Genomic DNA, 12,151 nt, shown 5'->3' with positions numbered 1-12,151 from the left:
TACTGGACCATCTGTTCTGTAAGCTCTACCTGTCAGAGGTAGAGCTGAGGTCGCTGTCTGCAGCCCAAACCAGTCAGAGAGACGTTCACATGACAAGTAGGGAGACCATCCAATCAGCTCCATCCTCTCTCCATGCTATTGGCTCATCAATAAATTAAGAAGATATTGACTTATTGTGACACACACTTTAAGTATCAATTAATTACGATGAGAAGATACAATTTTAGGCTTGAAACGTCAGTGAGATGGAAAATCTAGTTTCAGGCTGACAAAAAACGTATGATTTATATTGATTTGTGTGCGTATATTTGTGTGTGTGGGTGTGTATATGTGTGTGTCTGTGGATCCTCATCGTCTTTTAAGGTTATTGACCTGTGTGTGTGTGTGTGTGTGTGTGTCTCCAGGCTCCAGAGCTCCTGCTTCCAGAGGTCAGTGTCTCAGACTGTGGTCGGAGCTGTGTGGTGATTGACCTTGATGAAACCCTGGTGCACAGCTCCTTTAAGGTACGCACACATACACACACACACACACCTACAGTCCTCCTCCTCCTCCTGTCATCTTCCTCCTCCTCCTGGCCTCCTCCTCCTCCTCTTCCTCCTCCCCCTCCTCCTGGCCTCCTCCTCCTCCTCTTCCTCCTTCTACTCCTCCTCCTCCTCCTGTCCTCCTCCACCCCCTGGCTTCCTCCTCCTCATGTCATCTTCCTCCTCCTCCTCGTCCTCTTCCTCCTTCTACTCCTCCTCCTCCTGGCCTCCTCCTCAACCTCCTCCTTCTACTCCTTCTCCTCCTCCTCCTGTCCTCCTCCTCCTCCTTCTCCTGTCCTCCTCCTTCTCCTGGCCTCCTCCTCCTCCTCCTCCTCCTGTCCTCCTCCTCCTCCTCCTCCTGGCCTCCTCCTTGTCCTCTTCCTCCTTCTACTCCTCCTCCTCCTCCTCCTCCTCTTCCTCCTGTCCTCCTCCCCCTCCTTCTCCTGTCCTCCTCCTCCTCCTGGCCTCCTCCTCCTCCTCCTCCTGGCCTTCTCCTCGTCCTCTTCCTCCTTCTACTCCTTCTCCTCCTCCTGTCATCCTCCTCCTCCTCCTTCTCCTCCTCCTGTCCTCCTCCTCCTCCTCCTGTCCTCCTCCTCCTCTCCCTCCTGTCCTCCTCCCACTCCTCCTCCTGTCATCCTCCTCCTCTCCCTCCTCCTCCTTCCTGTGGGAGTAGGAGAAGGAGGAGGAGGGATGACTGGGCTTCCCAGTTAGAAGTTTCTCTGGTTATCTTCTCAGCTCCTCCATCTGGGGAGGTTCCCCCAGGAGGTACCAGGTGACCAGCTTCTCACCTGCCCCGCCAACTCCAGCCGTGTGTGTTTTGTGTGTGTGAGAGAGAGAGAGAGAGAGAGAGAGAGAGAGAGAGAGAGAGATGCTAACCATTAACCTTGGTTAGAGAGCGGTGTGTGTGTGGGAGAGAGTGAGAGTGTGTGTATGTAGCACCTTATGACTTGCAAGGTTGATGGGATGTGTGTTACGAATGTGTAATTAGGGGTTCTACGAAAAGCGTAGAAATCCTATTGTATTCGTCGCTATTATTATTAGCATCATTATTTTTGCTCTCATACCATCTGGAGATACAAACAACAACATAAACATGATGATTAGTGCCTGGATAGAAATCAGAGAGAGGAGAGAGACAGGACAGGGCAGGACACACACACACACACACACACACACACACACACACACACACACACACACACACACAAACATACCACTGAGGGAGAGAGAGAGAGAAAGGGAGAGAGAGAGAGAGAGACAGAGAGAGAGAGAGACAGAGACAGACAGAGAGAGATACTTTAGAGTACCCTCTTTTCCAGAGGCCAATATGGGGTCAGCAGACATCGAACATCAAAGGCAGCCTCCTCACCCCACAAAGACTCTCTCTCTCTGTCTCTCAGCCCTCTCTCTCTCTCTCTCTCTCTCTCTCTCTCGCTCTCTCTCTCTCTCTCTCTCTCTCTCTCTCCTCTGACTCGCTGCTCTCTTCTCTCTCTCTCTTCTCTCCCTCTGACTCTCCTCCAAGGGTCTTCACATGATGATCAGAGGAGAAACACAGATTTCATCTCCTTCTTTTCCTCCTGTCGCAGTTCCTTTCTCTCTGAAACACTCTTTTGTTCTATCTCTCATTTCCTCTCTCTCTCCATCTTTCTTTCTCTCTCTCTCGCTCTCTATCTCCAAAGAGTTGTTGTCCTTCGCTGGAAGAGTTATGTGACACAAACACACATATACATAAATAGACACACATGCACACACACACAGACACAAACACACACACAGACACACACACACACACAGAAACACACACACACACACACACACAGTCTTTGAAATGGCCCATATTGGGGGTCATATGAAGGCTGTGGTGGTCGGACCTCAGCCAGGCTGCTGAGTCCTCTCCCTCCAGGTAGAGGCCCTCCTGGGCTCCTGGGGGGTCCTCAAGTCATCTCTGGTCTGTGTGGTATGACCACTCATCAGAGCCCCTGTTTAGGACTTACCACTGACCCTAAACCAAAGGAGGGGACCCCACATCCAGAAGGGAGAAACCCATGAAAAGGTCGACAGGCAAGCCATATAAAGAAACAGATCAGATAATTACCATAGAAAGCTATTAAAGAAGCGGCATACAGTAGGGGGGCACTGTGTAGCCAGCGCCCCCTAGTGGCCAGAGCCAGCGGCCTGATGGGTTCTCAGCAGCGCCCCCTAGTGGACAGAGCCAGCGGCCTGATGGGTTCTCAGTAGCGCCCCCTAGTGGACAGAGCCAGCGGCCTGATGGGTTCTCAGCAGCGCCCCCTAGTGGCCAGAGCCAGCGGCCTGATGGGTTCTCAGCAGCGCCCCCTAGTGGACAGAGCCAGCGGCCTGATGGGTTCTCAGTAGCGCCCCCTAGTGGACAGAGTCAGCGGCCTGATGGGTTCTCAACAGCGCCCCCTAGTGGACAGAGCCAGCGGCCTGATGGGTTCTCAGTAGCGCCCCCTAGTGGACAGAGCCAGCGGCCTGATGGGTTCTCAGTAGCGCCCCCTAGTGAACAGAGCCAGCAGCCTTGTGTGTTCTCATCCTTGACTGACCCTCCTGGGTGTACGCTCTGCCCGTTTGAGGCCTTCAGGGCCATATCATCACATGGTGTAACAGAGTCATGGAGAAATTACTCATTGAACAGCGTACCAACACAGATGTTGGTCTTCAGGACGTCTACCACCCAGGTTGGAGGAGAGGCTCTGAGCGGACCCCCTGAGGGAGGGCCACGCCCCCATCACCACCGCACGTTGTGGGGGAACCCCGTCCTCTGAATCCCAGATCTGCTGACTCCTCTCCTCCCCCTCCCTCCAGCCCCTCTGCCTGCCTCACCCACTCTGCTGCTCTCCCTCTTACTCTCTCTCTCTGTTCCATTGTCTCTCTGTCACCTGCATTGCACTGCACGCTTCCTCTATTTATACCTTCCTCTCTCCCCCTCCCTCTCTCTCTCTCTCTCTTTCTCTCTCTCTCTCTCTCCCCCCCTCTCTCTCTCTCTCTCTCTCTTTCTCTCTCTCTCTCTCTCCCTCTCTCTCTCTGTCTCTCTGCCTCCTACTCAATCCTTTTATCCTTGTCATTACAACATCCAATCTCACATCCCTCTCTCCCTCCCTCGCCCTCTTCCCTCCTTCCCGTCACCCACCCACACACACACACACACACGTACACACTCACACACCCCCACCACACACACACAAACACCCGCACGCGTGCACACACACACACACACACACACAGACACACATGCACATCTCACAAACACACACACACCTCCCCTCACACACAGGCATTCAGCTCCTCATGGGCAGTTGGGAAGGTGGGTCTGGGCCGAGTGTTGTAGGGACAGTACAATGCATCATGGGATGTGTTGTTGGTGGTGCTCCTTCATTTGAAGTCTTGCAGGATCCTAACCTATACATACTGTGTCCTCGGCTTATCAAACGTTGTTCTGCTCGCTTGTCAAACACAACAATGTCTTCCTAAAACGCAAATCATTTCACGACGGATAACCATCATACGCCCAAAGAGACACAACACCAACACCATGACATCCCAGTGCACCCATGCCCCTCCACAGGGCTGTCATGGCGACAAGGATGTAAAGCTAGAGGAGCATCTGAGGGTTGTGTGTTTGCTTCTGTGCCCTGCAGCCCATCGGCAACGCAGACTTCATCGTTCCTGTGGAGATCGACGGCACCGTGCACCAGGTACCCTGCTAGGGTGGTGTGTGTGTGTGTGTGTGTGTGTGTGTGTGTGAGTGTGTCTCTTTGGGCGGATGTGTGTCGGTGGATGTGTGTGTGGGGATGGATGTGTGTGTTGGTGGGAAGGTGCTCCAATGAATAGATATTAATTGGCTACAATACATGGCTAGATGTGTGTAGCAAGGCAGTGTTGTGTCTTGTTGTTTGACTGCCAGCCAGAGGAAGTGGGTAAGAGGCTGTTGGTCAGTGATCCAGAGTGCTGGATCACTTGTTTCCTGTTGCTGTCGTCTTACATGATACTGATGCCCATCTGTCCTGATGGAGGCCTGAGGCGGCCGACAGCTGTCTCCTCGCTGTGACCCTGTTCAAGTAATCCAGGATAGGCTGTGTTTGTCTGGCCTGTCCAGGATGACTTGCACTGGGGGACTACGACTGCTCTGCGGGGGATCAGAGCGGTTCATACACATCTCTCAGGAGGAAGATGTGTGCTTCGTAAATGTACAAAGATGTTTGTTTTACCGAGGATTGCAAGGATGACTTAACTGTAATCAAGTGTATTTTTGTCTGCGTGTGCGTGCGCGTGTGTGCATTTGTGTGTGTGCGTGGGCGCCCCAGGTGTATGTGCTGAAGCGCCCCCACGTGGACGAGTTTCTGCAGAGGCTGGGGGAGCTGTTTGAGTGTGTTCTGTTCACGGCTAGCTTAGCCAAGGTACGTCCTCTGTTAGGAACAGTCAAGCTAGACTACACTGACCTTTACACAGGGTGATGTTGTTTAATACAGCACGTCTGGCCCATTCACTCAAAAGCATATCTCTAAAGATCTTAGAGATAGATAAGATGTACTTTATTAATCCAAGGCGAGGAATGGGTCACAGCAGCCGTACAGGACAGTACGTACAGTAGCGTAGTGATGATTAAACCAACCCAGCGTTTGTACTGGTTCCCAGTACGCGGACCCGGTGGCCGATCTGCTGGACCAGTGGGGGGTGTTCCGCGCCCGCCTCTTCAGGGAGTCCTGCGTGTTCCACCGGGGGAACTATGTGAAGGACCTGAGCCGTCTTGGCCGCCAGCTGGCCCGGGTCATCATCGTGGACAACTCGCCCGCCTCCTACGTCTTCCACCCTGAGAATGCGGTGAGAGCTGCTCTACGTCCTGTCTCATGGTGTCTCCTGATGTCTCCTGGTGTCTCTTGGTGTCTTCTGGTGTCTCCTGATGTCTTCTGGTGTCTCCTGATGTCTCCTGGTGTCTCCTGATGTCTCCTGATGTCTCCTGATGTCTGCTGGTGTCTTCTGATGTCCTCTATTGTGTTATGGTATCATCTGGTTTCTTCTGGTCTCTCCTTATCTCTTCTGGTGTCTTCCGGTGTCTCCTGATGCCTCCTGATGTATTCTGGTGTCTTATGGTGTCTCCTGGTGTCTTCTGGGGTCTTCCATGTCCCCTGATGTCTTCTGGTGTCTTCTGATGCCTTCTGATGTCATAGAGGTCAGGGATGATAACACACTAGTGTGTTACACCCTATTGTGTGTCAAGTCGATTTTTCATATAAGATCCAATTCCAAACTTTGCTTGCCAGAATGCGTCCCTCCTCTATTGAAGGTTTCAGTCCTCTACCACATTTATTAACACATTCTTTACTGGATGACTTCCCATCTTTGTTCTCCCAGAACGTTGTTGCTTCACCTTTAGCTGAAAGTGATGCTAAGCTAGCGTGTCGGAGGGAGCCCCTCTGAAGCTGTCTCCCCAGCCGTCTTCTGTCTGGTGGAGTATAGTGCTAGGACTGCCGCTCTGCCCGCCTTTGAAGAAGGCCTTCCTCATCTATTATTTACTCTCACTCCTCCGCGCCTCGCCCCGTGATGCAGCGCTCTCCCCGTCCAGCGTCCGGCTCACCGCCATGTCAGATACAGCCAGGCGCTAACATAGCCCTGCTCCAATGGTTCTCCACCTGACCTCAGGCCTCTGCTTCTCTCCTCTCCTTTGTCTGTCTTTGTTTCATCTGACTGTCCATCTGTCTCAATGTCTGTTCTTCCTGTTGGTTCCATTATTTCTGTCTGTCTGTCTGAAGTACTGTTCGTACTGTGTGTGTCCATCGGTCTGTCGCTCTGTCTGTCTGTCTGTGGTCCATCCATCTGTCTGTCTGTCTGTCGACAGGTGCCGGTGCAGTCTTGGTTTGACGACATGACAGACACAGAGCTCCAGGACCTGATCCCACTCTTCGAGGGCCTCAGCAGAGAGGAGGAGGTGTACACCGTCCTGCAGAGCATGCGGCCCACGTAGCAGACCGCCCGCCCCCGGTGGCCCCCAGGTGGTCCCTCACCCTGGTGCTCTCTGTCCCCCAGGTGGCCCCTCAACGTGGGGCTCTCTGTCACCCAGGTGGCCCCCCATGGTGGTGCTCTGTTGCTCCTAAAGGCGCGTTTCCACTGGTGGGTGCGGTTTGGTTAGGTATGGATAGGTGCGGAACGGTTCACATTTTCACCGCCAAAAGTTGGCGGGGTCCAGACTTAGCCGTGATTAGCCGTACTCATCTCACACTGCTCCTCCGTTGGGGTACCAAGCGGTCTGAAAAGGTGCCAACAAGTTTGGGCTACAAAAGCCGTCCGTTGATTGGTCGACAGAATCGTCACTTCCTTGCGACAGGCGGATTATAACAAAAAAACACAGTACCCGCAAGGTATTCCTGGACAACAGCGAAGGCTTTGTTTATTTAAGAAAGTGTTCCTACATGGTTGCTCTTTGTTTATTGTGTCGCGTTCTTCTTTTTCATTGGATTTATTGGCAGGCTTCACTGTGTGGGGCTGCTACGAGGTCACAATGTTTACGTAGCTGCCACGGCTATCGCCGAACGGCTCAAACCCCGCCCTGCCATTAGGGTACCGTCGGCGGTGGCAACGCGAGCCGTAACTGAGCTGCGCCTAACCACACCTACACTACCACACCTAGTCCTAATGGGCCTAACCGCTAACCTGGCTATTGCCAGACCAAGCTCAATCGTAGATTGCACGCTGGTCTTGGGAGGCTGCTGTCATTTTCGTCAGCGCAAGAGAGTCGTCATTGTGTAAAACCAGCCAATAGCACGCCAGGGGGAAAAGCCAGCTTGGTGATTGGCTCCCGCAAAAGCGTATCGGAAGCAGAAAGAAATGTTTTCAGACCCTTCTGCAGGGCGAATTCAAGTTGCCGGCCGAATGGGCGGGGGGTACCGAGTCTACCTAACCGCACCCGCCGTTGGAAACGGGCCATAAGTGGCCCCCAGGTGGCCCCTCGCGGTGGTGCTCTCTGGCCCCCAGGTGGCCCCTCACGGTCGTGCTCTCTGGCCCCCAGGTGGCCCCTCACGGTCGTGCTCTCTGGCCCCCAGGTGGCCCCTCACGGTCGTGCTCTCTGGCCCCCAGGTGGCCCCTCACGGTCGGGCTCTCTGGCCCCCAGGTGGCCCCTCGCGGTGGTGCTCTCTGGCCCCCAGGTTGCCCCTCGCGGTGGTGCTCTCTGGCCCCCAGGTGGCCCCTCACGGTCGTGCTCTCTGGCCCCCAGGTGGCCCCTCACGGTCGTGCTCTCTGGCCCCCAGGTGGCCCCTCACGGTGGTGCTCTATGTCCCCTCCAGACCCTTATTTTCTTCACAGTTGAAGGCTTGGGGGGCCTGAACTGTTCAGGGGCCACTGCCCGTCCTCCAGCGGCCCCCAGATGCCCCCAGATGCCCCCAAGATGAAGGAGAGAGGGGTCCTTCAGTCGAATGTATCCCATATTGAGCCACCCTGCTAGGGGAAGCTCTCTATGTACAGGCATCAACGCCCCCTACTGGCAAGACATGATATTACCGTATGTACATATTATATGTTTCTAAGATCAGGACATACATAAACTACTTTTGATATCAAAAAACAGAAAGAGAGAGGAGATTTTCTCCTATACTATCAAGGGATATTTTATTTATCGAAAATTAACAAATACATAAAAGACAAAAAAAATGAAGGTGTTGTTGAGTTATAGCTTTTATACAGGATTCTTGATTTTTGGCAAAACCGTTGAGTTGAACCAACTGTGATTTACCTTCTCTTACAGAACGAAGTGCCTTCAATGCTGTGTTCTGTTCAGTGCGTCAGGGCTTCATGACACTTCTTATCAAGCTCATTCATCCAAATACTCCTAAAGCATTGACACATTAACTCCAGAAACCTATTCTTTCAGATCTACCAACTGATTCTCTCATATCTGTTCAACACAGAATCTGGTCACAATCTGCGGCCACTTCCATTTGCTGTCCAAGTTCACAAACAAAAGGTTAAATTTGGTAAAGATTTGATTATTGATTTACTATATTTGATTGACAACTGTTTAACACATAATTTAAATCTTCTTGGCTGGACATTGATAAACCTATTTCAGACAGTTAATCCTTTTGTAATGTCATTAGAATCATCCCCAATGTTAATGTGGACTATTGAAGACGTATAATAACTAGCATATATCGTATGGAATTGTATTTATTGGGTACGGGGGAAATTGTAAAGAATGCTGTGGAAATCGTACTGTAAGACATTATTAAAGTTGCAGTTTTGCACAATCTGACGCTATGTCCTGCAGTCTTATCATTTCCTATGTTTGTGTCTCTGGTTTGAAATTATTTTATGGTTGTGTCTATATCGACGTGCAAACATAGAGTTTTACATATATACAAGTCTGACTCTTATAATGCGTATTCTTTATGCTGTTAATTTGATCATTAATAATGATCAAATTAATATCGCTCATTTGTTTTATCCAAAGTTTGTATTTAATAACAGAAAACAACAACATACAAACCGCCGTTATGTGAAGTTCCCTGTGTCCAGGACAACAATGGCTATCAGAGAAGAGATGATTGATAGTTAAGGTTAAGAGCAAGGAACCTGCGGCTGAATCACCGGTGAGGAGGACTTCTCTTCATTGCCATTCACCTTCATCATCCTCCTTCTGCTTCCAGTCTTCATACACATGGTCTGGATCTGAAATAGAATGTCTTCAAATGGTGGTCTTGACGCCTAAAAACGTAATCCGCAGGAGTGGAAAAGGTTGTCCTGGATCCACAAGATAAAAGCAGCATTCAGGCTGTTGAGTCAGACCAGTGTCCTCCACCCAGCAAAAGGGTCTGGGGATTTCAGTGAGCCCTGATGGAGCTCAGACCAGTCTCCTCCACCCAGCAAAAGGGTCTGGGGACTTCAGTGAGCCCTGATGGAGCTCAGACCAGTGTCCTCCACCCAGCAAAAGGGTCTGGGGACTTCAGTGAGCCCTGATGGAGCTCAGACCGGTGTTCCTCCTTAATTATACTTCATCATCTTCAGCTGTATGGAAGTTTAATTTCTATGTATATAATGTATTTAGTAGTAATTATATGATAATAAGTAGTAGTAATATAATGTAAATAGTACTACTACTATATGGGGTCAGAACAGTCTCATTAATAATGAATGCACAGAGAAGGATTCACAAATGTATTTTGTGATTTATATATAAATTACTCTCTTCTCACAAATGCATTTCAATGCACACACACATGTTTATCGGTATGTATAATGTAAAATAAATCCATAAACAAAAGTAAGTTTCACAAACATATTTCTGATCCACACACAAATGTGTCTTGTTTTAAATAAATGTAATATAAATCCATAAATATGTGAATTAAAAAATATTTGCAATTTTCATCAAAATGTATTTGGATATTGTTACATTTATATACAAACTGTTAAACTTGAATTTACAATGCGCTTTTCATTTGTGAACTTGTTGTCATTTGTGTGTGAACTGGTCTGTATTTGTATGTGGATTTTTTAGACTCTCCTGACGTGGCTGGATTCACAAATGCATTTTTTTCAACAAGGAACTATCTGTAGCCAATCAGATGCCTCCCTCGTTTTCAGCCAATCACATGACTGCAGTGACTGGATTTTTAGATTGTCGGTGCCGTTTACTACTTTAACGGCACCGACAATCCCAAACCCAGTCGAAACTAGATGGAAAAAGTGTGTAGTTCAAAACGTGACGCATCTTTTACTTCTTCGCCACCTAGAGGTTATTATGTACGATCATTCAAAAAACCCGTTATTTCCCATAGACATTTGACCGAGGGAACCGGGAGGCTCGGAGGCTGGACTTATTCTTCAGAGGTCGGGACTGCAGTCATGTGATTGGCTGAAAACGAGGAAGGCATCTGATTGGCTACAGAGAGTCCCTTGTTGAAAAAAATGCATTTGTGAATCCAGTCACGTCAGGAGAGTCTCAAAAATCCACATACAAATACAGACCAGTTCACACACAAATGCAAACAAGTTCACGAATGAAAAGCGTCTTGTTGATTCAAGTTTAACAGTTTGTATATAAATGTAACAACATCCAAATACATTTTTTACGAAAATTGCAAATATTTTTTTTATTAATATATTTATGGATTTATATTACATTTATTTAAAACAAGACACATTTGTGTGTGGATCAGAAATGTGTTTGTGAAACTTATTTCTGTTTATGGATTTATTTTACATTTATACATACCGATATCCATTTGTGTGTGCATTGAAATGTATTTGTGAGAAGAGAGTCATTTATATATAAATCACAAAATACATTTGTGAATCCTTCTCTGTGCATTCATTATTAATGAGACTGTTCTGAACCCATACTATGAGTAGTTGGTCAGTGAAGTCAAAGGTTTTTTTATATGTAATGCAGGCATCAGTTGCACAATGCTCATATGTCATTTGGTTGACAGTGAAAACTCGACAAAACATATTTTTCAAAGTACGCTTCAAAAGAAACAAGCTAATTATGTCAACTTTTCATTGGCTGATCAAGTACACATCTAAAGGGAGTCTTTCTAATAAAAAATAAAAGGATATCCTTCTTCTGATCCACCAAGGGCCCTGATTGAAAGGAACCAGTTGAACAAAGATGGATCTTGAGATTAAATTAACTGATTCCAGATTGATTTTGAAATGGAATCAACGGTTTCCTCTTGAAGATCACGGGAGTCCGTGGTTCTCCCCGCTGTATTGGAGCGGTCCTAGTAGTGCTGGGAGAGGATCCTCAACCGGACCGTTATCCCGTCTCCCACCCCCAACTCCATTTCCCATCTCTTCCTTCCTCTGAGTGGTTCGTTAACCGTGCCTAGTGTTGGGTCTGGCTAGTTACTGGACCAGATGAAATGAGACGGAGAGGTAATAAAGTCTATCGGCACGAGAACCTTGGATTTATTAAGTAAAGTGGCAACGGTTATACAGAGTCATAAGCGTGAGAAATCGAATATGTCTAAGTCCCTAATCAGCGCTGATGGTTCGTCCGGAGCTTCGCCTCCGTGGAAGGTCTGCTTCGGAAGAAGGTGAAGAGTCTCAGAGTGATACAGTTTTATGCTGTATCTCCTCGTGATGAGGTGTGTGCGTTTGAGATGTGTGTGGTTCTGTGTGTTTTTACTTGACCTTGGTTCCCAGGCACTAGTGTATGCATGTATATCTTCTTGTGTTCCTCCTTACGGGGGAGAGCTTCAGAGCATTCATCCGTTGTGGTCCTCCCGTCCTTGAGGATGACTGGTGCATTGTCTGAGTGTCTACTATCTGCCGGGAGGAGATATGGGGCCCTGGCTCCGGCCCTGACCTGACTATATTCTCATGTATGTGTTATGTGTTAAAAGTTGACTATATTATAAGGTGACTGCCATGTGATGTGCTCATTAAGCTAGGGTAGGAGTTAGCTATATTTATAATGTACATGTGATGTGCTCAGCAGGTTATTTTGCCCCAACATATCCCCCTCAAGTCGTCGCAAGACGACTTTTACTCATTAGGGGTACGAGGGATAGGACTCCAGCGCGGGACTACCATCATAACATTATTTAACAATAACAATATAAATGCAACAATCACACAAATACACTAACGATCACAGGAAAGAAATGTAACCACGAAAC

The 12,151-nt window shown here is 48.7% G+C and overlaps 1 protein-coding gene across 2 annotated transcripts in view; it reads left to right on the top strand.

Moving 5' to 3' along the window:
• Positions 1 to 8,704, top strand: part of ctdspla (CTD (carboxy-terminal domain, RNA polymerase II, polypeptide A) small phosphatase-like a) — a 44,009-nt gene extending 35,305 nt beyond the window's left edge. The window contains exons 3-8 of one of the 2 annotated variants that reach the window (XR_013812604.1): positions 405 to 503; positions 4,178 to 4,234; positions 4,844 to 4,936; positions 5,175 to 5,360; positions 6,376 to 6,597; positions 7,611 to 7,643. Coding sequence is in view for 1 of the 2 variants with exons in the window: in XM_079755217.1 (XP_079611343.1) it covers positions 405 to 503; positions 4,178 to 4,234; positions 4,844 to 4,936; positions 5,175 to 5,360; positions 6,376 to 6,501 (561 nt within the window). In the remaining variant the exon portion in view is untranslated. Of the gene's footprint in view, positions 1 to 404; positions 504 to 4,177; positions 4,235 to 4,843; positions 4,937 to 5,174; positions 5,361 to 6,375 lie in introns of both variants that reach the window. The other variant, XM_079755217.1, reaches the window with a different exon arrangement.
• The last annotated feature ends 3,447 nt before the right edge of the window (positions 8,705 to 12,151 follow it).

Source organism: Pollachius pollachius (genome assembly GCF_949987615.1).
Source record: "Pollachius pollachius genome assembly, chromosome: 17".
Lineage (NCBI taxonomy): Eukaryota > Metazoa > Chordata > Actinopteri > Gadiformes > Gadidae > Pollachius > Pollachius pollachius.
This window is presented reverse-complemented; position numbering and strand designations above follow the sequence as displayed.